Source organism: Macrobrachium rosenbergii, chromosome 22 (assembly GCF_040412425.1).
Source record: "Macrobrachium rosenbergii isolate ZJJX-2024 chromosome 22, ASM4041242v1, whole genome shotgun sequence".
Classification (NCBI taxonomy): Eukaryota; Metazoa; Arthropoda; class Malacostraca; order Decapoda; family Palaemonidae; genus Macrobrachium; species Macrobrachium rosenbergii.
Window position 1 is genome coordinate 14,747,099 of NC_089762.1, and position 23,673 is coordinate 14,770,771.

The window sequence follows — 23,673 nt, forward strand, 5'->3', positions numbered from 1 at the left end:
TGTCTGCCTGTTCACAAGCATTTGAATATCCTATGGTATGATTACATACCAAAGGATTTCTAAAGCAAACATGAACATATGTAAAGATTAGTTTTTCTTTTAAGAAAAGAAAGCAGACACCGGCGAAAAGATGAATTAGTGTTTTGAAGTGGTTTGTTCATGAGGAGGGAGTGAAGGGTAACAAGAGGGCAAAAGGATTGTACAATTAGTTGTTGAAAGGAAAGAGGAGAGGAATATCTAGAAAGTGTTGAACTGATGGACTGGGAATGTAATGGGATGGCTTTAATATCCATGAATTGACAGTGTGTGTACAAGAGTGAAAGACTGGTGATGTGTTTCGACCGGCTGCTGATGCGCGTTATGTAGGTATATGAAGTGGTTAGTAGTGATGTGGAAGATTTTTGCACAGTGGGCTCAGCCCTGATGCACTGTTAGCTACTGTCTTGATTTTTCTCTCGAGCCGCCCATTACTAGGAAGAAGTGGTTAATGGTTAAAATATCCCACTAAAACACATCATCTAAACTAGAGTCTGAATGACGTGTGGAAGAGGAACCCTTTCGCTTACCGATGACTGATACAGACGTCTTAATGTACCTCATTTATTTTTTTATTCATTATGCATATAAAGCCAGATGTACTGATATAAAAAAAATTAAATGTGAGGTACTGTGGTACGTTTGTAGAAATGTTTAATACTTAAACTCATTTTATACATGCTCAAAGGTAAGAAAAACATATGGTCAGTCAATATTCACAAAGAAATGTCCAAGGAAAAGAGGGGAAGTTATTCTGCTAGGTGGAAGGAAAAAACAGGAGAGCAAAGTTGCATTGCGGCAGTAGATCAAACAAAAGAACATCAAGACATATTGGCGCCAGGCGTCAGTTGCTCTTTGAAAGGCTGGCATGGGACAAGTGAATGCCCGACCTTACTAATGCTACTGTGCCTGGCCAGTGGGGAGCTTAGAAAGACCTTGGAGTATTTGGAAGGTAAATTAGATTAGCCATCCGTTATGGAAATGAAAGAAAAGGGTTAGCTTAGGAAAAAAATCAGAACGTCTAAAGCATGTATTGTGATCTGAAGAGAGATTTCTCCTGAAAATTAATGAAGAGAAAGAAATGGGGGCAGATGTCTCACGATGCTAACGGCAATATATGCAATGCTATATGCGTCTAGAGAGAAGGTAAAAGGTACATATTTTTTGTTGTTTATCTTCCACTTCTGACTTTTCAAACAGGGCTGTATTGCTAACGTTGGTGGTTTGTCACTGGATACGGCTTACAAAGCAACGCTACAAGGACTCCACGCTGACGGTCGAGTTGGGACAGCTCTCTCGTTTTCTTTGGATGCTGGAGCATTCTATGTTGGTGAGTGTGTAAAGCTGCATTTATCAACTAGTATCTCGTAAGGAAAATGCTTCTTACTTTGCCTAATAAATAATCTCTTTTCCCGAAATTTGAGACATACGATTTCTATGGAAAATGTATAAGATTTTATGATGATGGTAATGCTTGTTATCTGCCAGTACTCGTTAAATTCTGATGATTTTTGTGGTGTCAAGAATTCTCTTTTTTTTTCAGTTAGCCTACATTAACCCGGCACAGAAATGCTAGTCTAAACTATCGCTTTTATTTCCGGGAACTTATTCTTTTGTTCTAATTAAGAGTTCTCGTAGATTTATGTCTCTTCGTGTTGATCAACTCATCTGTGAGTAGGCCTATGTGCCAACATTCACGTGATCTATTGTAGGGCACAATGAACGTCTTCATGCCGTTAACAGTTTGACGACCTTTTAAAACAAATGTTCTTCTTATCCAGTAGACCAAAAAAAGCTTTGGACCAGTTTACAATCATTCTACTCCAAAGTAAAGTTCTGGCCATTAGCTGCAATCGCTATCGGTGTTGAAGGAGGCAGAAAGTAGATTGGAAGGGTGCTTATATGTTCTAGTCTTCGGTAAGTGGTGGGAGGCTAAGGAGGAAGGGAACGGATATTAGCCATTAATAGTAGTATAAAGGAATTTTCTTTTTCAGTGGAGTAATTATCCAACTTTAAAATCGCACGATCAGCAGGTGAGACACGGAGGGAGAGTAAAGAAATCCTCTTCCTATCTTGTAGTAGACATTAATTTCCCATCTTAATTTCAGTCCAACAATGGTCCTGAAAGATACTGGGCTGGGGAAGGAGGTTGGAGCGGATGGTTTTGTTGACCTTGGGGAGAATTTTAAATATATTCTCTTTGTTTACTTAGAATCCAGTTGTTGCCATTGTCACAATTATTGGGTATGTACTCATTTTGTGTAAAATTCTTACACATTTTCTAATACAGATTGCTAATGAAAGCAAATACAGAGACTGCTGGAAGAAAGGGAAATAATGATTTACATTTTAAATTTTAAATCTTTATACTCATCTGACGATATAATAGAGAGAGAGAGAGAGAGAGAGAGAGAGAGAGAGAGAGAGAGAGAGAGATTTACAGTACATTTTGAATATAAGGTCTCAACTACTGTACTCACTTTAATACAGTACTTACACGTATTGCTTTCTAGTAAACATAGGACAAGTAGGATCTGCTGTTGTTAGAAGACCAGGTGTAAGAAAGACAAGGTTTAAGTGCAAGTGATTCCAAGTAAGTTTTAATGGCTTTCAAACTGTAAGACTCTCCGACAAACGAACGGGATTTATGCATTTAGTTATCTTGAGGGGTCAGTTTCACTCAACGCATGAAGATTCAAATCTTTACGTTCTGAAATTATGCTGGCTTTGCTGAACTCTTTGTGTTTTAACCATATGACTTCCATATCTATTTCTTTGAATATTTCTTTACAGGGTACGCTGGACATCGATTTTTAATGTCAATATATTTGTTTTGGTGACCATATAGGCCACGAATTACCGTCGGCCGAAAAAATCTGAAAGGACTTTCAGTAAGTTTCGTACTCTAACAAAGGTTTTGTTCTCTCAAAACACATAGAGAGATAAATTTTCCTTTGAAATACAATAAAAAAAATGTCTGGAAGAAATATTATCAAAAACGGCAGGATAGAAACTATGAGAAGAAAACCGAACAAATATTATAAAATGATCATTAAGGGTAAAAGGATGCGAAAAATGTAAGACGTTAATAGGATTAATACTTTTTCTTTTGAATCTATAAAACTGAAACTAATTACGAAAACAAAATACTTTATATTAGTCTTGCTATCATCATCGCCTAAGAAAAAAAAGGTTTATTCACCACTGAGGTACTATTCTCTTTAAATATTAAAGTTAAGGCCATGTTTCATCAAAAGCAATGGATGTGGAGTTGTATTTTCATGGGTACGAACGCTTATTCGTGGGCACCGAATAATTCAGTACGTGATTGCCCTTGAATGCGAGCGCCGATAAAGACTAGAACAAAGGCACACCCAACGAATTAACGGCACTGTTCGCCAATGGTGCGTTGATGGCCAACCCAGCTCATTTGATTTTCAAACCTTCCCTCTTCCCTCCAGCACGGTCCTTGCATCTCCAGTTCTTTCTCCTTTCGTGTTGCAAGTTGCAACAGAATCGAGTCGTAATAAGCTTAACAGAGAGCAAAATTAGCTAGTCTGAGTAATTAACGAGGTAATTCTCCATGACCACGTAATCAGTCCGTTGTATCGTTTTTTTTGTTTTTCATGACCTGCTACTCAGGAATCGAGTCTGTGTTAGTATTATTATTTTTCAGTAGATGAAACCTATTCATATGGAACAAGCCCATAGGGGTCGCTGACTTGAAATTCAAGCTTCCGAAGAATATGTTGTTCATTAGGAAGAAGTAAGAGGAAGTAAAGGGAAATACAGAAAGATGAGGTCCCATTTATTAAAAAAAATAATAAATAGATAAATAAAAATGTATCAAAATGCAAGAAGAATAGTATTAGGGTAGTAATGCAATGCATTTTTCTTGAACTTCTAAAATTCCATCTGTGCGACATCCTCTGGGAGTCTGTTCCGCAGTCCAACGGTGTGAGGAATAAAGGACCTCTAGAACTGGGAAGTTTGACAGCGAGCAACATTTACTGCATATTGGCGCAGCTGTTCAGCGAGTCTGGTTGCTCTTGACAGATAAAGGGAATCAGGGTCAATTGTGAATGTGAAAGATCTCTGTAGAAATACAACTTATGAAAAAGTGACAAACAAGAGACCATCTGTAGATGGTCCAAGTCATGATTACTAATATTAGGAAACAGAAACCTACCACCACGAACCACTCTACCTAAAAGAGATAAATCTCTTGCTGAAGCGGACATCCACACCGGAGAACAGTATTCTAGTAATGGGAGTACAAATGACCTAAAACAGGTTGCACTGATTTTATCACTGTTATAAATGTATGAGACCTTACGAAAAATACCTAACTTTCGTGCGGCATTTGCTGAAACTTTCATTAGATGTTTCTCAAAAGTTAGATGCGAGTCAAAAGTTACACCTAGAATGGTTAAAGGCTTCAGACTCAACCAGCAAAGTTCCAGCCACCTGAAGGGGAGGATGGGGTGGGAAATCTGTACGAGATCTGCTAATCAGTAGTTTTCTTTTTTGCTGGCGTTCAGTCTCATTAAAACGAGAACAGTATTGATATCTAAATATTTTCCATTGGCCTAGTTACGAAAATTATATAATGCTTTTAGCCTGTAAAGACTAAGCGTTGCATACTCTAGCGACAACTGAGACAACCTTTAAAGCAATGTTGCTTCTCCCATTAGATAATTTTAGCCACTTTACCTAGGTGACCAGAGACTGAAGTTGTACCCACAAAAAGAGATACTAAACGGTCTTATGTGGCAAGGAAAATGATAGTATGGAAGAAAAGAACAGACCCTCGCTACAGTCCTGCCGAGGAGAGGAACAAAATTTGTACTAGCCGACACATTTAATGTGTCGGCTAGTACATAACTACATAATCACCACTATAGCAGTCTCTATAATGGTTTACCAAAGTAGCTGGTTAAGGGGCTTAAAAGGCAGCCAAATTAATAATCAATATATAAGATAACACCCATCCTTACTGAGCTTCATAAGCTACTTATTAAGGAAAAATGAGCACAGAATGTGGTGTGATTTACATGAAATTGAAGAATATTGAACCAGGGTATGTCACAGACCTCTACCAGACCCACAGCACGGAAATATAGCTGAACGTATGATCATAAACAGAACATTATAAATGATCAGAGCCGAGATAAAGCGCAGATTTGCAAAATCTTAAAATACGCGGCACCCAGGCATTTCAGACATTGCCCCTTGAAACAAAGAAAGAAATTACAGCACTGAATTGCTACACACTATTTTCATATGCATATTTCCTTTTTCAAGGTAAGTTTAAAGGGAACTCATCACAGTAACAACTGATATAGGGCCGTATTCCATTTTCATAACACTAAAATTGACATTTGTACAGCAATAGGGGCGAAGAATCTGATAGAAACTGGGAAAAAATACACTGAGCTTGACCCAATTGTATCTTATTATCCATTCAAAATAATTATAAAAAAATTGATAGATGAAAAGAGATTGAAGATTAAGTGCAAATAGCAGACAACAGCCTCAGGCAAAGGTAAAATCGTCTTTTCCCAGAGGAGATGGAATGCGGATGATAAATGCAGATAATCACAAAGAGGCAAATGTTTCAAAGTCAACTTCAGCAGATTTATAATGATTAGGTAAAGTTTTCAATTATTTTATAAACAGAAGGGATAAAGAAAAGCAAAAAGTCTATCTAATAGGACTTTATGCCCCACTAGGTTAAAAGTCTCAGAAATATCCGAATAAAAAGATCAAAACCCACAAAAAAGATGTTGAAGAATAATTTGTGAAGAAAAGGACCTCAGCAGATAGTTCCTTGAGCCCCCTATAGCGAGTAGAAAGTTAGTACGAATCCCATACTTAATGTTTGACTATATCCTGTCATTTCTTAATTAGGACTGTGGTAAAGAGGGCAAGAAGCTAAAATTGTTTATCTATAAATTCAAATATGCTGCTTCGTTTAGTCTTGATTGCGTCTGATAAAATGTTTTCCCTTGCCCAGTTGTGACCAAGTTATTGGAGAATGGTGGATTCTTGGCATGTCAAATTTAAATTCAAAATACAGCAGTATTCTTGTATGAGTATGGAATCCGTTAATCCCTATACAATATTGTGCATCAGAAGTATTCCTGGCATACCATAGGGCCAATTCAGGGTACAGTATGAACCAAACGAGATGATCAATTTTGCATAATGCCTTTTGAAACCAGTATTCCAATTTTTGTACTAGTATCTAATTGTAAAATCCTATCTTTTGTTATTTTTCGTATAGTATTTATGGTTATTAAATAATAATAAGTTGAAGTTCATCTTACTTGTTTTCTGATAAATTCTGATAAATCACATGATATTTTCTTTGGTTTATTTATGCTATTCACGACTGTCAAGACTTTTTCCCTCAAGCAAGAAATGGGATCCTATTCGGCATCAGTTCCTCAGTCACCCCTTGCATACCCATTCACCTTGTGGTCCAATTTTTCTTTTGACCTCTAAACCGTTGATGCACGCCCTCGTCTTACCTATCAGCGCCTACGTAATTCAGTGCGTCTTACTTTCACTTTGTCTGGCCACTACGAATACAGCAATTTAGATGCCTCTGACAGTTTACTGTAATCTTTTTCTACTGTTCAAGTCCGTATGCTAAGATAGATTGATTAACAGATCAACATGAACCTTTAGATTCATGTTGAAAACCTTAGCTAAAGGCGTTTTTTGTGTATAAGGCTACTATATCTTTACTTTCTCTGTCCCTAATTGATATTTACATTTATTGTGATAAATTTTAGCTAAAACGAGATTAAGGCCACTTATGGGCTCCACTCCCTATTAACTGGAATACTGAATCTACGAATCCCTTCCCTTGGTACTCATCATTCTTGTTTTTGAAACAATTTTCATTTACACCATGTTTTCCACTAAGATTACTCATTACTTCTTCGTTTTGTTTAGTACCTACTGTGCATTCAAAGTCTCAGCCTCTACGATGAAATAATATACCTGGTTTTCAGCTGGGGGTGGTATGACCACGGACGGTGTGTCTGAATGCTACTCCGGTCTGCAGGTCAAATGCCCAACCTCAGACCGCTGTGTTTCACCTTACTGGATTTGTGATGGTGCACCGGATTGTCCAAGTAAGTCTCATCTTTACACGCCTTTCGACAAAATAAATGAATAAATAAATAAATTGATTGCTTAATTAAAAAATAAATAAATAACAGATAAATAAATAAATAAAAATAAAATGATAAAGCGCATGCTGTCAAGTGGGGCCCAACTGTTACTTTAGTTTTAACTTTGATCCAGTAACAAAAGAAATGACAAAATGCAAAAAGAATAAAGGATGAAAGCGTGTGTGAAACCTTCATTGAAAAGAAGCTCTAGAGGACCATGGCAAGCAAGAGTAAGAGAAAAAAAATGGAAAAGTCAAGTTTAATAAAGTTCCAATGGGAAAGTGAATGGAAGATAGGAAAATGGTATCTGTATGTGGTACGGACGGTAAAAGGTAGCAATGGTTGTGAATATAAGGCATTATGGAGTAAATGCTAGAGGCGATACTGAAATGAAAATGGGGAAAAAATGAATTAAGTTCTTTCCTAAAGCAGTTTCGGGTCAGTCGCTGAAGAGGATTGATGAGTTTCCGAAAGTAGAAACCCATTCTTTTTGACTGAGAAATATTTCATCTCATGGATTCACTGGTGTTTCATATGATTTTGGTCTTTATTTCCTTCAGCCGTATAAAATACGGATTTTCGGAAAAAATTATAAAGCAATCATTAAAGAAATGAAAATGTGAAGGATTTCAATATTTCAAAGGGATACATTCCAGTCTCAAGATAACAAAGATCCAATAACTCTGATCTATTCTGAAGTATTCCAGTAAATAAAAATGTTGCTTTTAGAAGACCCATAACATACACACGACATACATCATCTCTACACTTTTCCATACTATTTTGATTAAAGTGAGCTTTACACTTGATGGCTTTTACTACACTTTTCCATACTATTTTGATTACAGTGAGCTTTACACTTGATGGCTTTTACTAACATAATTTTTTAAAATTCAATTTCGCACTTAATTTCTCAGCATTATTTTGATAAGAAAGGCCCATGAAACTCACCTGAAGCACTCTTAGAGGTCCTCTTCCACTGGCACTGGAATCAGTCAGGAAAGTCTCAGAGTAATGAAATGCCAATACAAAGAGCAGACCAAAGAAAGTGGATAACTTACAATTCTCTAACAGGTAACAGCTGAAAATAAAATGATCTGTTACATTTGGGAACTAGATCATAGCCAAGCAGGGAAAATATTCAAGTTCTATAACATATGCATAATTTTCCAAGCTATCTGGTTAATAAAGGAAACATCTGATGAAACAGGAAACACGGAGGCAAGAATGCAGCTAGTGCATGGTGTGAAATGTACTCCCTGATGACTGAAAGGTTCTGCCTGATGCCATCCTCAAAAGCAGACTAAATGTCAATTCAAGGTAAATGCCAAAGAGGTTACTGCTAAAAGGCCTGAGGGCAGAAGTTATGCAGGTATGCAAAAGAGATTGTTAATGCAGCATATAAAAGAAAAATTATCACTCGGTTACATTAAGTCAAAAGTGCATAGGCTAGGCCTAAGTCATAAGGTTCCTTCATTTTGTACAGAAAAATAGGCAGACCTATCTTGGTGAGAGAAAGAGACAGAAAAAAAGCATAGTATAGAATGGTAAACAGTTATGAAGATACTCATTATATGGCTATCCTGGACGGGTATAAAAGGGACTGCAAGCAGAGTAAGTCTGACTTGAATGGCGGACATCATTTTAGAAAAGGGACCACATACTCAGATGATCAAAATAAGGAGCATGTGTTAACCAAAAGCAGAAAAAAATCTACTTTATTTAGTTGTGTTGCTTAAATTTACTGGACCCCAAAATCTTGTGCTTTGAAGAAGTAAGGTGTAGATGAAATAGCACGTCTTCAGCATCTAGTGCACCATAAACAGGAATATTTCCTTTAAGAACTAAAAGTCTTTTAAATATGTAATATTTTTCTCCTTCTGGTTTATTATCTAATATTTATATAGATTTAAATATAGTCAGGAATTCACTCGACACACATGTGTTAGTAAGCAAAAAAAAAATCATATTAAAGTTAAATATTGGGTGTATTTTTCATACTAATTGCTGTACTTCTTTATTCCTGAAAATTCATGTTTTGAAATTTTCTCTAAATGCTAATTTCTAGTAAGGCTTTCTTTATTCTTTGTACTGCATGTTATACCTTGTTCAAGGATTTGTGGAATGCTTTTGATAGGAATTGCTAAAATGACATGGAATTGTTGTATAGGTTACTGAACTTATTTCAAATACTCTGATTATTAAAAAAAGGTTTAATACTAAAATTAAAAATATGACAGAAATACTCAAGAGAAGCGAGATATACTAATTAAAGTTTTACCATCTTTCCTTTAAGATGGAGAAGATGAGATTGGATGTGACAAATCTCCATGTGATGGGTTTCGCTGCTGGGATAATGTGTGTATTCCAAGCGCATGGCGATGTGATGGTCATCGTGACTGTAAAGGTCAGTAGAGTTTTGACTGTGTGGATCATTTCATTATAAGGACTCCTGCTTCACCTTTATCTCTACAGCTGAGATCATAATATTGTTTTATTTTTTTATGCTTTCCAAATATATATATTATTATGAAAAGTAAAGAAATAATCCCTTTTTGCAGAATTTATGCCTGTTTAAATTGAAAAATAATCTCAATTATCATTTTGTTAGTTTACTGTGCAGTAGTAAATTTTGGTGTAAAAGAATCATAAAGGGCATGTTGCATTCTGTATATCTCAAAAGATAAAAATTGTTCCCTGCAAAAATGGATTTTCACCCTGTGGTGGCTATGTTATCAAATAATAGACTTAGCTCCGAGACTCAAGTAGTCTGGCACAGCTCTCATCCCTGGGGTTGCTCTACCCTTAAGAATTAGGATATTTAAAATCACTTGCACAAGAGACCTGTCAAGGAAAGACTACTTATAATGACTTGGGAAAACAGACAGAACTTCAGCATGAGATGATTGGAGGTACATGATTTTCAAGAGCACCTCAAATTAACTGGACAGTTTTTGTTGAAGTTTTCTGCAGTGGCAGCTGATTACTATCTTTAAAAATGGTATTTTCATTATAAAATAAGTTTTTAAATATACTTACCTGGTAGTTACATATATATAGCTTTATCCCGCCGATTCGTCGCTCGCACAGCAGAAATTCAAAATTCGCGGCAATCGCCGATAGATGGTCAGGTGGCCATACCTGAGCGCCCTCTACCAGGTACCTGGAACCATTCCCAACTGTCCTCAGAAATTCCATGCCCCTGTTCTCAGAGGGGAAGAGGGAGGGACCTTTTATATATGTAACTACCAGGTAAGTATATTTAAAAACTTTATTTTATAATGAAAATACCATTTTTAAATATCTAACTTCCCTGGTAGTTACATATATATAGCTGATTGACACCATTGGTGGTGGGTTAGAGAACCAAAACACCATTGGGAATTCGTATAATTACTAAACACTATATATTAGCTGTAACCATACCCTGGTTCTTACCTGATAAGGAAGCTGGCTTCATAGTTATCCTGCCTCATTCGCCTGCATTCCTTGAGAGACCCAGCAACCCATCCAGGGGGCTGTAGAAAGTCTCTAAGGGGCTGTCACACGGTCCTCGACCTTAACATGACTAGACCACTACCCTTGCTATCCTGGCATAGCCATGGACAAAGAGCTGACCACCTGACCCACTAAAATCACAAAAAACACACTCCATAAAACCTAACTTAGACTTGCAACCCCAGACTGTGGAAGGTTGCAACAACCTTCACAGACAACCTGTGAGTTCAAATCAAGAAAAAGCAAGGGTATAATAAAAAGAAGGTTATAGGTTAGAGGCAGTAGTACCTTCTCCAACTACGGCGCCGGAGGCAACGTACGGACCCAGGGAACAGCAATCCTCATATTGGGTCTGTACTTCTTTCAGGTAACAATCTGCGAAGATAGACTTGCTTCGCCAGAATGTCGCTTCCAAAATCGATTTCATAGACTTGTTGTGTCTATAAGCCATCGAAGTCGCCACAGCTCTTACTTCGTGCACTTTGACTTTGAGGATTGGGAAGCTTTTCTCGTCACATTCTTGGTGAGCTTCCCTTATTAAGTCCTTGATAAAGAACGCCAGTGCATTCTTTGATAAGGGTAACGAAGGTTTCTTCGCCGAGCACCAGAGGTGATCTGTCTGACCTCTCATGTTTCTGGTCCTCTGTAGATAAAATTTTAGGGCCCTAAACTGGACAAAGGCCTCTCTCTTTTTCCTGTCCTACTAAATGAGACAGGCCTGGTATGGAAAAGGATCTGGGCCATGGTTGAGAAGGGTTCTCATTTTTAGCGAGAAAACCAAGTTGAAGTAAGCAGACTGCATTTTCCCCATTGAAGCCTACCTTCTTGCTAAAGGCTTGTAATTCTCCTACCCTCTTGGCTGTAGCCAACGCAACCAGGAAAAGGGTTTTCTTAGTGAGATCCTTCCATGAAGCCTTGTCGAGAGGTTCAAACCTGTTCGAGGTTAAAAATTTCAGGACTACGTCCAAATTCCAAGAGGGGGTCGGGTTGTCCTTCCTCTTAACTGTCTCAAAAGACCTTATGAGATCCGTGAGGTCCTTGCCTCCCGACACGTCAATATTTCTGTGACGGAAGACGGAAGCAAGCATGCTGCGGTATCCCTTGATGGTTGATACTGCTAGGTTTCCTTGGGTTTTTAAATGCAGTAGAAAATCTGCCAGTTGAGTTAGAGAGGTACTGGAAGAGGAAATATTATTTCTGCACCATTCCCTGAATACATCCCACTTTGATTGGTACACCTTGAGTGTGGACATTCTCCTCGCTCTCACGATGGCTCTTGCAGCTTCCCTTGAAAAGCCCTTCGCTCTTGCCAGTTTTTCGATAGTCGAAAGGCAGTTAGGTTGAGAGCGAGGAGATTTTGATGGTATCTCTCTATATGTGGCTGTCTGAGTAGATCGTTCCGACAAGGTAACGATCTGGGGGTGTCTACTAGCCACTCCATCACCTCCGTGATCCATGGTCTCATGGGCCAAAATGGAGCTATCAGGGTCATGCAGGCGTCGTTCGACTCCCTGAACTTCTTCATGACTCTGTCTAGGATCTTGAATGGGGGAAAAGCGTACGTGTCTAGTCCTTCCCAATCCATGAGGAAGGCGTCCATTGCCACTGCTTCCTGGTCTGGGACTGGAGAGCAGTAGACTGGTAACCTCTTCGTTCTCTGTGTCGCAAAGAGGTCTATTGACAGTTCTCCCACAGATTCCAAAGCCTGTTGCACACCTCGTGATGTAAGGTCCATTCTGTCGTGAGAACCTGTCTTCCTCTGCTGAGAAGATCCGCTCTGACGTTCTTCTCTCCCTCTATGAAGCAGGTGATCAGAGTTATGTTGTTCGCTTCTGCCCACAGCAGGAGATCTTTTGCTGCCTCGTAAAGGGAATCCGAATGAGTGCCACCCTGTTTCCTGATGTAGGCCAACGCTGTGGTGTTGTCTGCATTGACCTGTACTATCTTGTTCTGGACCTTCTCCTGAAAGTGGACTAGTGCTAAATGAATGGCCACCAGTTCGTTGACATTTGTATGCCATTTCTTCTGATGGTTTTCCCATAGACCTGAGATCTCGCCCTTCCCCAGCATTGCACCCCATCCCATGTCTGATGCGTCTGAATACAACACTAGGTCGGGGTTCTTCTGCTGAAGTTCGAGGCCTTTTTGTAGTTTCTTGGGGTCGTTCCACCAACTCAAATGATTTTTGATTCCCAGAGGGATCGGAATCCACGTCTCTAGATCTTGGCCTCTTTTCCAATAGCTTGACAGATGGAACTGAAGTGGACGTAGATGTAGTCTTCCCAGGGAGATGAACTGTTCGATCGAGGAGAGGGTCCCCAGCAGACTCATCCACTCCCTCGCCGAACAGGTCCATCTCCCTAGAAAGAGCTTCACCTTTTCTAAGCAATCCAGAATGCGTTTCGGGGCTGGAAAAGCCCGAAAAACCACTGACTGAATCCTCATCCCCAGGTAGATGATGTCTTGTGAAGGCGTTAGCTGTGATTTGGCTAGATTTACTACCAGTCCTAACTGTTGCATCAAATTCATTGTCACTTGTAGATCCTCCAGACACTTTGCTTGCGATCTGGCTCTGATTAGCCAGTCGTCCAGGTACATCGATATCCGTATCCCTTTTAGATGTAACCAGTGAGCTACGTTCGATGCCACTCGTGAGAAAACGTAAGGAGCCGTGCTTAGTCCAAAACAAAGTGCTCTGAACTGATAAGTTGTCCCGAGATGCACAAACCTCAGATATTTTCTGTAGTTCGGGTGAATTGGTACATGAAAATACGCGTCCTGTAGGTCTATCGAAACCATCCAGTCTTCTTGTCTGGTGCCTGCTAGGACTGACGCAGATGTCTCCATAGCAAACTTGACTTTGCTTATGTACTTGTTCAATGGACTTACATCCAGAACTGGTCTCCAACCCCCCGAGTTCTTGGGTACCAGAAAAAGTCTGTTGTAAAAACCCTCTGACGAGAGGTCCTTTACCTCTTCTATTGCTGCTTTTGAGAGCATCTGGGTCACCTGTTCTTGAAAGAGCTGCTGCTTTGCCCCCGAGTAAGTAGCTGTCAACTCTAACGGTTCTGGTGAAAAGGGGGCTTCCTTAGGAAGGGGATCTTGTATCCTTCCTTCAAAACTTCGACTGTCCAGTCGTCCGCTCCCCTTTGGCTCCACTCTTGTCAAAGTGGGATAACCTGGCTCCCACTTGTGTCTGGAGGTTGTTGTGATCACTTCTTGGATTTCGGTTGCTGCTTGGGGTTCTTACGAGGTTGTCCTCCAGCAGCCATTCTCTGACTTCCTCTCGAAAGGGCTCTCCCACGAAAGGGCTGACGCGTAGGAGGAGCTTCCTTGTCCTTCCTGGCTAAAAAGTTTGCCGGAAGAACTTTCCTAGCAGTCCTTGTGATCAGATCTTGCGTTGATTGTTGCGTTGATAAATCCTTAACCAGCTCTGAAGGGAAGAGCTGTTTGGTTAAGGGAGCATACAAGAGTTCTGATCTCTGAGCGAGAGTCACTCCAGAAGACAGGAACGAACACAGCATAGCTCGTTTCTTGATAACACCTGCTGTGAAAAGGGCAGAAAGTTCGACCGTCCCGTCCCTCACAGCTTTATCGAGACAGGCAATAAGGTGCATTTGCGTGTCATTCTTCTCATCTGAAACCTCTGCAAGAGCTGCTAGAGTCCAGTCCATCAAGCTGAAGACTTCAATAGTTCTGAAGACGCCTTTCAGCAAGTGGTTCAATTCCGAAGTGGACCACAGAACCTTGGCCTTTGTCATGGCTGTTCTACGTGAAGAGTCAACGAGTCTGGAGAAGTCCCCTTGGGAGGAGGCAGGAACTCCCAAGCCGAGAGCTTCCCCAGTCTCGTACCACACACTGGATCTAGAAGCCAATCTCGTCCGGGGAAAGGAAAAGGTTGTCTTTCCCTGTTCTTTCTTCTTCAAAATCCAATCATTCAGTGTCGAAAAAGCTCTCTTCACTGATTTGGCCAACACTGTCTTCTTAAAGGAAGAAGACTTCTGGGGTCTACCCATCAAATATTGCGAGGGAGGACTCTGAGGTACAGCCTGTTGGAAATCGTTGGGAAATAAGTCCGCCAAAAGAGTAAGAAGTCTTTTCAGATCTGCAGCATGAAGAGTTTCTTGAGTTTCCTCTTCCGAGATCTCTTCCAAAGGATCCGCTAATTCCGATGTCGAACGAGTGGGGGAAACGTGTGTATCATGCTGCTTGCGTGCGTCACGCATGCGTCCAACTTGCTGCGAGGGAGCGTCACGATCCTTGTCACCTCCCGTCACTCGGTGGCTTGTTGCGAGGGCGTCTGGCGCTGCAACTTGCCGCGAGTTCGCGTCTTGCTGGCTGTTAGCGTCTTGTTGTCCTGACTCCTGCCTTAACCTCTTCTTGGGTCTGTTGACGTCCTTAGATTCCTTCTTGTGTGTTTCTTCTCTTAGCCCTTGCGACTTGTAAGAGTCAAAAAGAGACGCAAGGGACTGCTGAACTTCCGACAAGAACTTTACTTGAGGTGCCACTTGTTGCTGGGAAACAACTGGAGATGGCACTGCACGAACTTCCACAACTTCGGAGACTCTTGCTGGGATCTTCTGATGATGAGGAGGTGACGCAACTTGCGACACGTCCCATTCTGGGGGCGGGGAGGAAGCGTGAACTGAAGTAATGTACACGTCTTCTTCCTTCGACGAGTTATGCGTCTTACGCCTCTGTTTAGGCGCAGAAACGCCGTCTTCTTCCGACAGGAATCTCTCTGGAGAGCTCCATTTGCTGCAAGAGGGTTGTTGGAGCAGGAAGAGGGACCTGCGTCTCTTGATAGGTCTAAATTCTTGCGATTGACGCCAACCACGTCTGGGTCTTGCGTCATCTGAGGATGACGAACAAGTCCTCATCTCGCCTTTCCTGCAGCGAGGGGGAGCGTCCTGGGATGCGTCAACAGGATCGCTCGAGGGGACGTCCGCTTGTTGTTCAACGTCTCTCACCTCCCTTAGCCTGTCGCGTTCCTTCTCCCAGGGGTTGGGGAGCATGGAAGAGGTCTAGGGCTAAGAGCGTGACAGACACGAACGGACGCACCCTCCACTGCACTAACACTGTCACCGAACTTTTGTTGCAAACTATGCACTGCCCCCCACATCACTTCCCTATCTGAAGAAAGGGATTGCACAGAAACTCCTATGGTAGAAATAGCAGCCATAATATCCTTTGAAGACGGATTACTTACTCCCGACTCCGCAGGAGGATCGGGTACTACTACCTTAGGGCTAGGATCAGGAATATCAGTATCAGACAAGTTAGAAAGGACTTGACTATCAGAAGACCTAGCTGACAGAACACTAGAAGATCTAGCTCTCCTAATTCTGTCCTTTTCCAATCGCCTCACATAGCGATCATACTCTCTCCACTCTCTCTCAGACAAACTTTCACACTCCTTGCATCTATCATCAAATGCACACACATGATCTCTGCATTTCTTACATACTGTGTGGGGATCAAGAGCAGCCTTAGGAAGCCGGTTCTTGCATCCCCTAACACACATTCTGACGACAGGGTCAGCCATCTTGAAAAGCATGTTCAAATAAAAACTGTTCAAGTCGGAAACCGACAAAATTAGCTATCAGTGAGAAAAAGAAAATCCAGGGAAATCCAATATCAGCGAAAGCCATCAACGAAAACCAAAAAAGTAATGGGTACTTCACCAATTGTAGCAAAGCAAACCAAAGTAGAGCGAATTTCCAACGTGTTGATAGAACGACAGCAGGGAATTTCTGAGGACAATTGGGAATGGTTCCAGGTACCTGGTAGAGGGCGCTCTGGTATGGCCACCTGACCATCTATCGGCGATTGCCGCGAATTTTGAATTTCTGCCGTGCGCGCAACGAATCGGCGGGATAAAGCTATATATATGTAACTACCAGGGAAGTTAGATATTTAAAAAAGACATTTCAAGTAAAGAGGGAAACAATTTTTAAATGTCAACTAAGATAGGGGAAAACTGTGCTGAAGTGATTTATGCTTACTCCCAGTTTTCTGAAAGGGATGATGAAGAAGCTTCTTGTACATGTTTACAGAAGTTGCTCCAGGTACTTTTTAATAAACAGAAAATATTTTCCTCATGATCCCAAGATAACCTTACCTTTACTTTGAGTACAATACGAGCCATGAAAAACTTCACTATCACAGATTCAGTTTCTACATCACTTCCATGGGATATAAATCTCCAATTCATGCCAGAGCTGAAGGTATCTATTCCCATCATCCTTAGGTTCCGATGGGAAGAAACAGACAGAATGAACGACCAGCTTTCCTTAGGTAACCGGCTGCATTTATTAGTCTTGGCAATTTACCGAGATGAAGGAGTAAAATCCTCAAACCTGCGTCTTAAGGACGAAAGGCATAGATAAGTCCCAAAATTCATCCATGGGGCTACTGCGATGCTGTTGGCGTTTAAGATGGGCAGCCTTACATGGAGTGAATAGGTCTTTATTCATAATTCATGCACTCCCTCAACTAAAGTTATAAGCAATAAACAATGTTTTGGCCTGAAGAACTTATGAAAGTTATAATCACATAAAGAGTTCAGGAATTTTGAGCAAAACATGTATATGATGAAAACAAAGGTTCCTTGTACTCTAACTGCTATGGGCTTTTTGCCAGAGGCCACAAGCAAGGAGAAATTTTCAAGGTCAAAACAGCACTCTAAAAGCTCATCAACCCCAGTTTCCCCTCTTAGAACCCACTGGAGTCTGTTACCCTCCTTACCTATCTCATTGAGAAAGAACAAGGATGCTTCTTAGCACACTTCTCTTAAGCACTGTCTTCTTTATCTAGTAGATTAACATCTGCATAGTCTAAGGAACTATATTAGTTCCAGTACTGATATGAGGCCTACTATTTAATCTGAATACCATTTTGCTGGTGAGTAGTAGTCCAAACACCTATACTATCAAAGAATTTGCCCAATACCAGCAGGACTGTTCATACAAATTGGCAGTCTCTGTCACAAACCCACCTGTTGATGGTTTGGAATTGGCCTGAGTCCAACCAAATACTATTTAGACATCCTACAAGTATGCAGGGTCTTTCCAAGTGCCTGACTTCCATTTCCATGAGCTCAGCTTTTTTGAACTACCTAGGTTTTCCTCTTGGCTGGGAGGCATACAGTTATCATGTTCTATATCTAGACCTTAATTTCCCATGGTGATTGGGAAAACTTTAAGGATTTAGCCAAACACAAACTCGCTTAACTTCATGACTGGTTATATATTGCAGACTCAATGGAAATATGCACTCTAGACCATATGAGCTCAACACTTCACTCCCAAACCTAAGTTTACCCAGCCAGTTCAGCAGCCAGTCACAAAGCACACAAACTATTATTGGAATACTTTACTCATCTTACCCAGGTCCCCACTGGGCCTAACATTTCAGTCTGCACACTGTATCAAAAGCAAGTAAGATCTCAACAGTAAAACAGTGTGTTCAGAGCATCCTGAGTTTAAGTTAACCCTTACGCTGGTGATGTTAACTAACAACAACCAGTCACTAATGGATTATGGCACTTAGCACTGGCTTACTTTCCCTTAAAAGCTCTGTTGTCCTCCACTCTGAGGACAAAGTACTTGCACTAAACCTCTGATGGCTAACAGGTTAATTATGGCCATGCCTACCAAAACAAAGCACTGATGGCCTGAATACAGTGTTTAAGATTTAGATAGCTCTTGAGAGTGAGCATAAAAAATTTTTGTTTCTGCAGTACGGTAGATACAAAACTCAGTTCTCGCACCAAAGCCTGGTGATTAATGGACTAAATATTTCCCAGTCTATTTGTTTTGGACAATTACTTGAAGGTTAAGGCATACACAAGATGTAATTTTATGAAGTTTCAAAAAGAAGTACAGTAAACCTCCATCTGCCCTCCTCAATGACAGCCATCAGTCTGGTTTCAGAGAGCTGAGGTACAATTCCAACTTCAAAATATCTATAGTACTAAAAAAAATACAGACTACATATTCGTGGCAATCCCAGACCTCACCGTCCACTGCATCACAGGCTGACTAGATAAACGGGGAGAGACTTACCAACAAAGAGTTCCATACTGCCACCCACCTATATGAGACAAGTCCTTGGTCTTCTCAACACCCCACCAAGGGACACATCTGCAAGGACATCTTCTAAAAAGGTTGGGTTCCTCCTCACACTGCCAGAGCTTGATGCTAATAGAAGTCAAAGAAGATCAACCTTGCCAGATAGATTTGACTGTGCCACCCTTCCCATCAATGAAGGTATGCCCATGGCAGAGCCACTGGAGAAGGTAGATAAGTTAACGAAGGCCTCCAAGGCCTCACAGCACACCACCCACCCTATCTACTAGGCCAAAGACGACTGCAATGAATGAGCCAAAGCTGTGCACAAGTGACAGCTCTACACACAACAAAAGGTGAGGGGGGGGGGGGTGTGCCTAGCTGCTCATACTGTGCCTCTATCACCATAAATTTGACAAAGCAGTTGGGTACAGCAGCCCCAGCTACACCTGGAAAAAAATGAGCATGGAAGTCACCAAAAAAGTAATGTAGGCTGCCATGACACTGGCAGACCCCCACTACCAGATTCTAAATCACTGGAAGCAACTCTGCAAAAAGTTCCAGGTGGACATGAGTGCCTTTAGGACCTGACTACTGACATCAAAAGACAACTCCTGAAGACCACTGGACACCCAGCTGTATTTTTTGGCCACCTCCATACCAAAATCTCGTCTTCCACCTGATGAGAAAATGAAGGTTGGAATTCATCATTGCCGACTTCCTGACACCCCTGCTCATCAGCAACTTTCTTGGGCACTACAAACTGCTTGAAGAAACCACCCAATGCCACTTCATAGACCTGTCCTACTTCTAAGCAGGCTCCCTCTCTGTGGGGCACAAGTAGCCACCCACCTTATCATAGGCTGTTGGTACAGCAGAAATTCTCTAACATTTTCCAGCTGGAACTTCGTCTGATTCCTGGGGTACCTGCTAAACACAGCACCCATCTTCATATCAAAACAACAAATCCTCCTGTCTACTCCAAGTTCTGCTACCTGCTACCAGAGCCTCTACTAATCACTATCCTCTTTCCAACATGGCAGACCCTACAGGGAGCATGAATTTTCTCCAAATTCAACCTAATGAAGAGATATTTCCAAGTTCCAGCCTGCCAAGAAAATATCCCAAAAATGGTGATCATCTCACCTTTCAAAACACATACCTGTACTTTAAACTCAAAATTCAGCAACGCACTTATATTATCCAGAAACTAAGAAAACAGCCAATAGCTCATCAACGCCATATTATCCTTTCTACAGGACAAAGGCCTAGTCATCTGTCGCAACAAGTGCATCACTACCCTGATAGAGTTCCTTGGTATTCTCATATCCAATAAAAATGTTAAGACCCTATCCTCCAAAGTATCAGCTGTAAGGATATACTTGACCCCAGCCACCATAACACAACAATTTTCTTTCTTAATTTAATTTGAAATTATTTGTACTTTTATGATTTAATACCATATCAGCACCTCGAATGGTTTGCATATACAGTAAGTATGAGTGTGAAATGGTCAGATATTTTTCTTTAATTTTTATCTGTCCTAGTGCATTTCAAATTTGACCATGTATATACGTTACGTTGTGAAATCCCCATGTCATATAAGCAACTGGAATTCCTAATGTAGTTCATTTCATGCTCTTTTTGAGCGAGGAGCCCTATAAGCTCCACACTTTGTTGCTGAACCCAGACTTAACCAGCAAGTTTGCCAGTCAGTCATGGAGCTCCCTCATATTACATGCTTGTGCACACTCAGCATCACCTGACTTACCTGGCCTGGATCACCTAAGGGCAAACAGTACCACTGTAACCACATTTCTGTCTGCACATACTATCAAAAGCAGATAAATCTCGACAATAAACTAGTGTGTTCTGAGCATGCTATGTATAAGTTAACCTTTACAGTAAAACCAAGTGTCCTTTGACAAAACAGGACTTCATTGTAAATATATAAAAAAAGACTAGCCTTATTCAGTCACTGGGTGATAAATCAGATGTGATCTTCCTCTGGCATTCATTGTACAGTAATACTTGTAATACCAAGTATACCCCCTTATTATTATTTCATTAAAGGAGATTGTATCAGGTAAGGCATATACTTTTTAATTAATGTTCAATTTTTCTGTATTCTTCCTTTCTTTCATGCAGATGTTTTTAAATATCCCATCAACGTTCATGAAGAGTGATAGAGGTGATCTTGATTTATGAAGAATATGACAGGTTTTGCTTTGGTCTACAAGTAAAGACATCTTCAGGGAAACTGAATAACAATTTTTACAATACTAGGTAGTTATTTGTTCAGTCGGACTGAAAATAAGTTACATTAACCGACCAATTGAAAATCCAGGTCAGGATTAGCCCACAGCCACACTGGAAGGTCAAAAGGTCTATATAAAGGCAGTGGGTAATGACGATAATTAAACCATTTTATCTAGAGTAGGTTTTTACAAATAAAAACCATTCTAATAGTTTTCACTTATAAATATTGTGAAACCTTCCTATGATATCTCAATTGTCAATTAAAGTATGTCTGTCAAAGTATGCATTATAGCACTTTTTAAATATCTCAGAAACTACTGTTTGAACATGAACTGACAGCCATTTTGACAAACAGTTTATAGTAAGGCTTATATAGGAATAAGAGATGCACCCACATTAACAAGAACTTAAGGAATGCTGTTAAACACCTACGTTCCCTACGTGACATCTATAGTCACAAGGATGACAAAACTATTGCCTTTTTACTTATTCCAACTGAAGAATACCAGAAGGAAACATTATATGCTTAAAGATGAGTTTAAGTTCACTAAAACCAGTCATAACTCAAAAAAAGTAAAAAAAAATCATTCAACACCAAGAATCTTGGGAGACTTCAACCCTGACCACATTAACTGCAAAGTCAGAACTTACATAAATGGTAACCTTTTCCACCCTATAATGAGTCAAATCCTCTTGGCAAAATTCCTTAACTGTATCCTTACTCCTTATGCCCCCTTTAGATATTCTCTAATTTCTCCAGGCAAGTTCCAGCAGGTCATTTGGAGGGCCTCCCTAAAATACAGGACAGAGTATAGAGACTCAGTCATACTCACTCATGATCTATAGCTCTGCCTTTGAATATCTTTTGGAAATCTGCACTAACTAGGTATCCTGTTTGTACTAAAAAGAATCTCCTTTCTCTTCAGGAGGATGGCATTGCTGTTGTTCCCACCCGGGAGCCCTAATTTCAACACTGTATGAAATGATTTTATCTTAATTACCTTGTACAGTACTATTATACAGACCTTTTGACATTCCAGTGGTTGTGGGCTAATCCTCATGAGGAAATAACTAACTGGCATTTCAGCCAGTTATTCAGTTGTCCTAAAGATACCTTTGGGTGTATACCAAAGTGAAACATGCTATATCCTTTATAAATGATGATGTAACTGTGAATATCAAAAAAATTCTAGTCCAAAGTAACAATTCTTTGTTTTATATGAACTCTCTTGATATATCTTGAGAAATCTCATTGAAAGAAAGGACAATCAGTAGAATTGAAATGCTTCTTTAATGAAAGTTGCGTTAAAAAAAGGCAAATTTCATTTTTAAAGTTTTCTATCAAGTTTTGAAATTCTTTGACTCCTTACAAAGAATTTTTTAAGCAAAAATACCTTCATACAGCAGCAATTTATACCACTTGGTGAATATCCTCAACAGAGTAATGAGGTTAGTAAAAGTTAGTTAGCAATAATTATGACAGACTCTACATGCACAGAGAGGATGGTAAAATCCAAAAGACTACAATCCAAGTAATTAGCAGGGAAGAAATAAGATGACCAATCTTAATAACTGAAAAACACAATAGACCTACAGTATGTGCTATGCAAGACAAAAAAGCAAGGACAAAGGCAACTTGTAAAAGGGATAGCAGCTGTTCTAGCAACAAACCCCAACAATGTTCATGTAAAGAGTCAGTACATCTAAATGGCAAAGCAGAGAAAAGATGAATGGGAAGGCTACAGACTTGATAAAGGAAATCAGTGGTGATGCTAAAGAAGAATCAGTGAAAAGTAAATGAGTGGTAAAGGAAACAAGACTCAAAGAGCTGATAAAAACACCGTCATTTTCAAAGCTGATGTTAGAAGGATAGAAGGGATGCAAAAAAGAAAAGTATTATCTTTCACGACAATTCACCAAATAGGTAAATGACTAAAAAAAGAATAAGAAAATCACAATAAAATATAAGCTAAGCAAATCTCACTTGGAGGCATGCGTAACAATAATCTAAACTGAGAAACTGGGGTCTATGATTGGCCTGACATATTTCAAAATGGAAAATATGAGAAAACAACAATACTATGGAGGACTACATAATTAGAAATAATCTCTAACATCAATGTCATTCAGTATAAGAGCTAACAATGATGAAAGAGCACAGAAAAGCAATAAAAGTGAAGAACAAACCACAATGATAGGATTAGAATGATAGCTCACAGATGTACAGTAGTACAAGTCACACTTTGGACACTGTGACCAAAAATGTTATAAAATTTATTTTTCATTCTATATGTTAACAGATTGTTCTCTCTCTAGATTCTGACAAGCAAAGGAAATTGAATTATTTTGTACTAACTGTTAAGTCCTTGATAATTCTTCTTTAATCATTGACTTAAACAAAAGGTAATTATTCTGATTAATCTTCATAGATGGCGATGATGAGTATTCCTGTTCTGGCTGTAATGAAGGGGAAATCGCATGTTCTACTGTTGGATTCTGCTTTTATCCAAATGCTACTTGCGATGGCATACCAGACTGTCCAGATGGGTTTGTATTTTTTATTTTCCTACAGCAAATTGTAGTTGCTAATTCTTTGTTCCATATCAGTAATCATCATGGTATTAATT

The 23,673-nt window shown here is 39.9% G+C and overlaps 1 protein-coding gene across 1 annotated transcript in view; it reads left to right on the forward strand.

The window, feature by feature from the left end:
* The window catches only part of LOC136850588 (uncharacterized), a 219,940-nt gene that overhangs the window by 191,374 nt on the left and 4,893 nt on the right, over positions 1-23,673 (forward strand). Inside the window, exons 7-10 of the mRNA XM_067124233.1 lie at positions 1,237-1,366; positions 7,059-7,181; positions 9,517-9,627; positions 23,476-23,593. Of these exons, the coding sequence (XP_066980334.1) occupies positions 1,237-1,366; positions 7,059-7,181; positions 9,517-9,627; positions 23,476-23,593 (482 nt within the window). The remainder of the gene's footprint in view (positions 1-1,236; positions 1,367-7,058; positions 7,182-9,516; positions 9,628-23,475; positions 23,594-23,673) is intronic.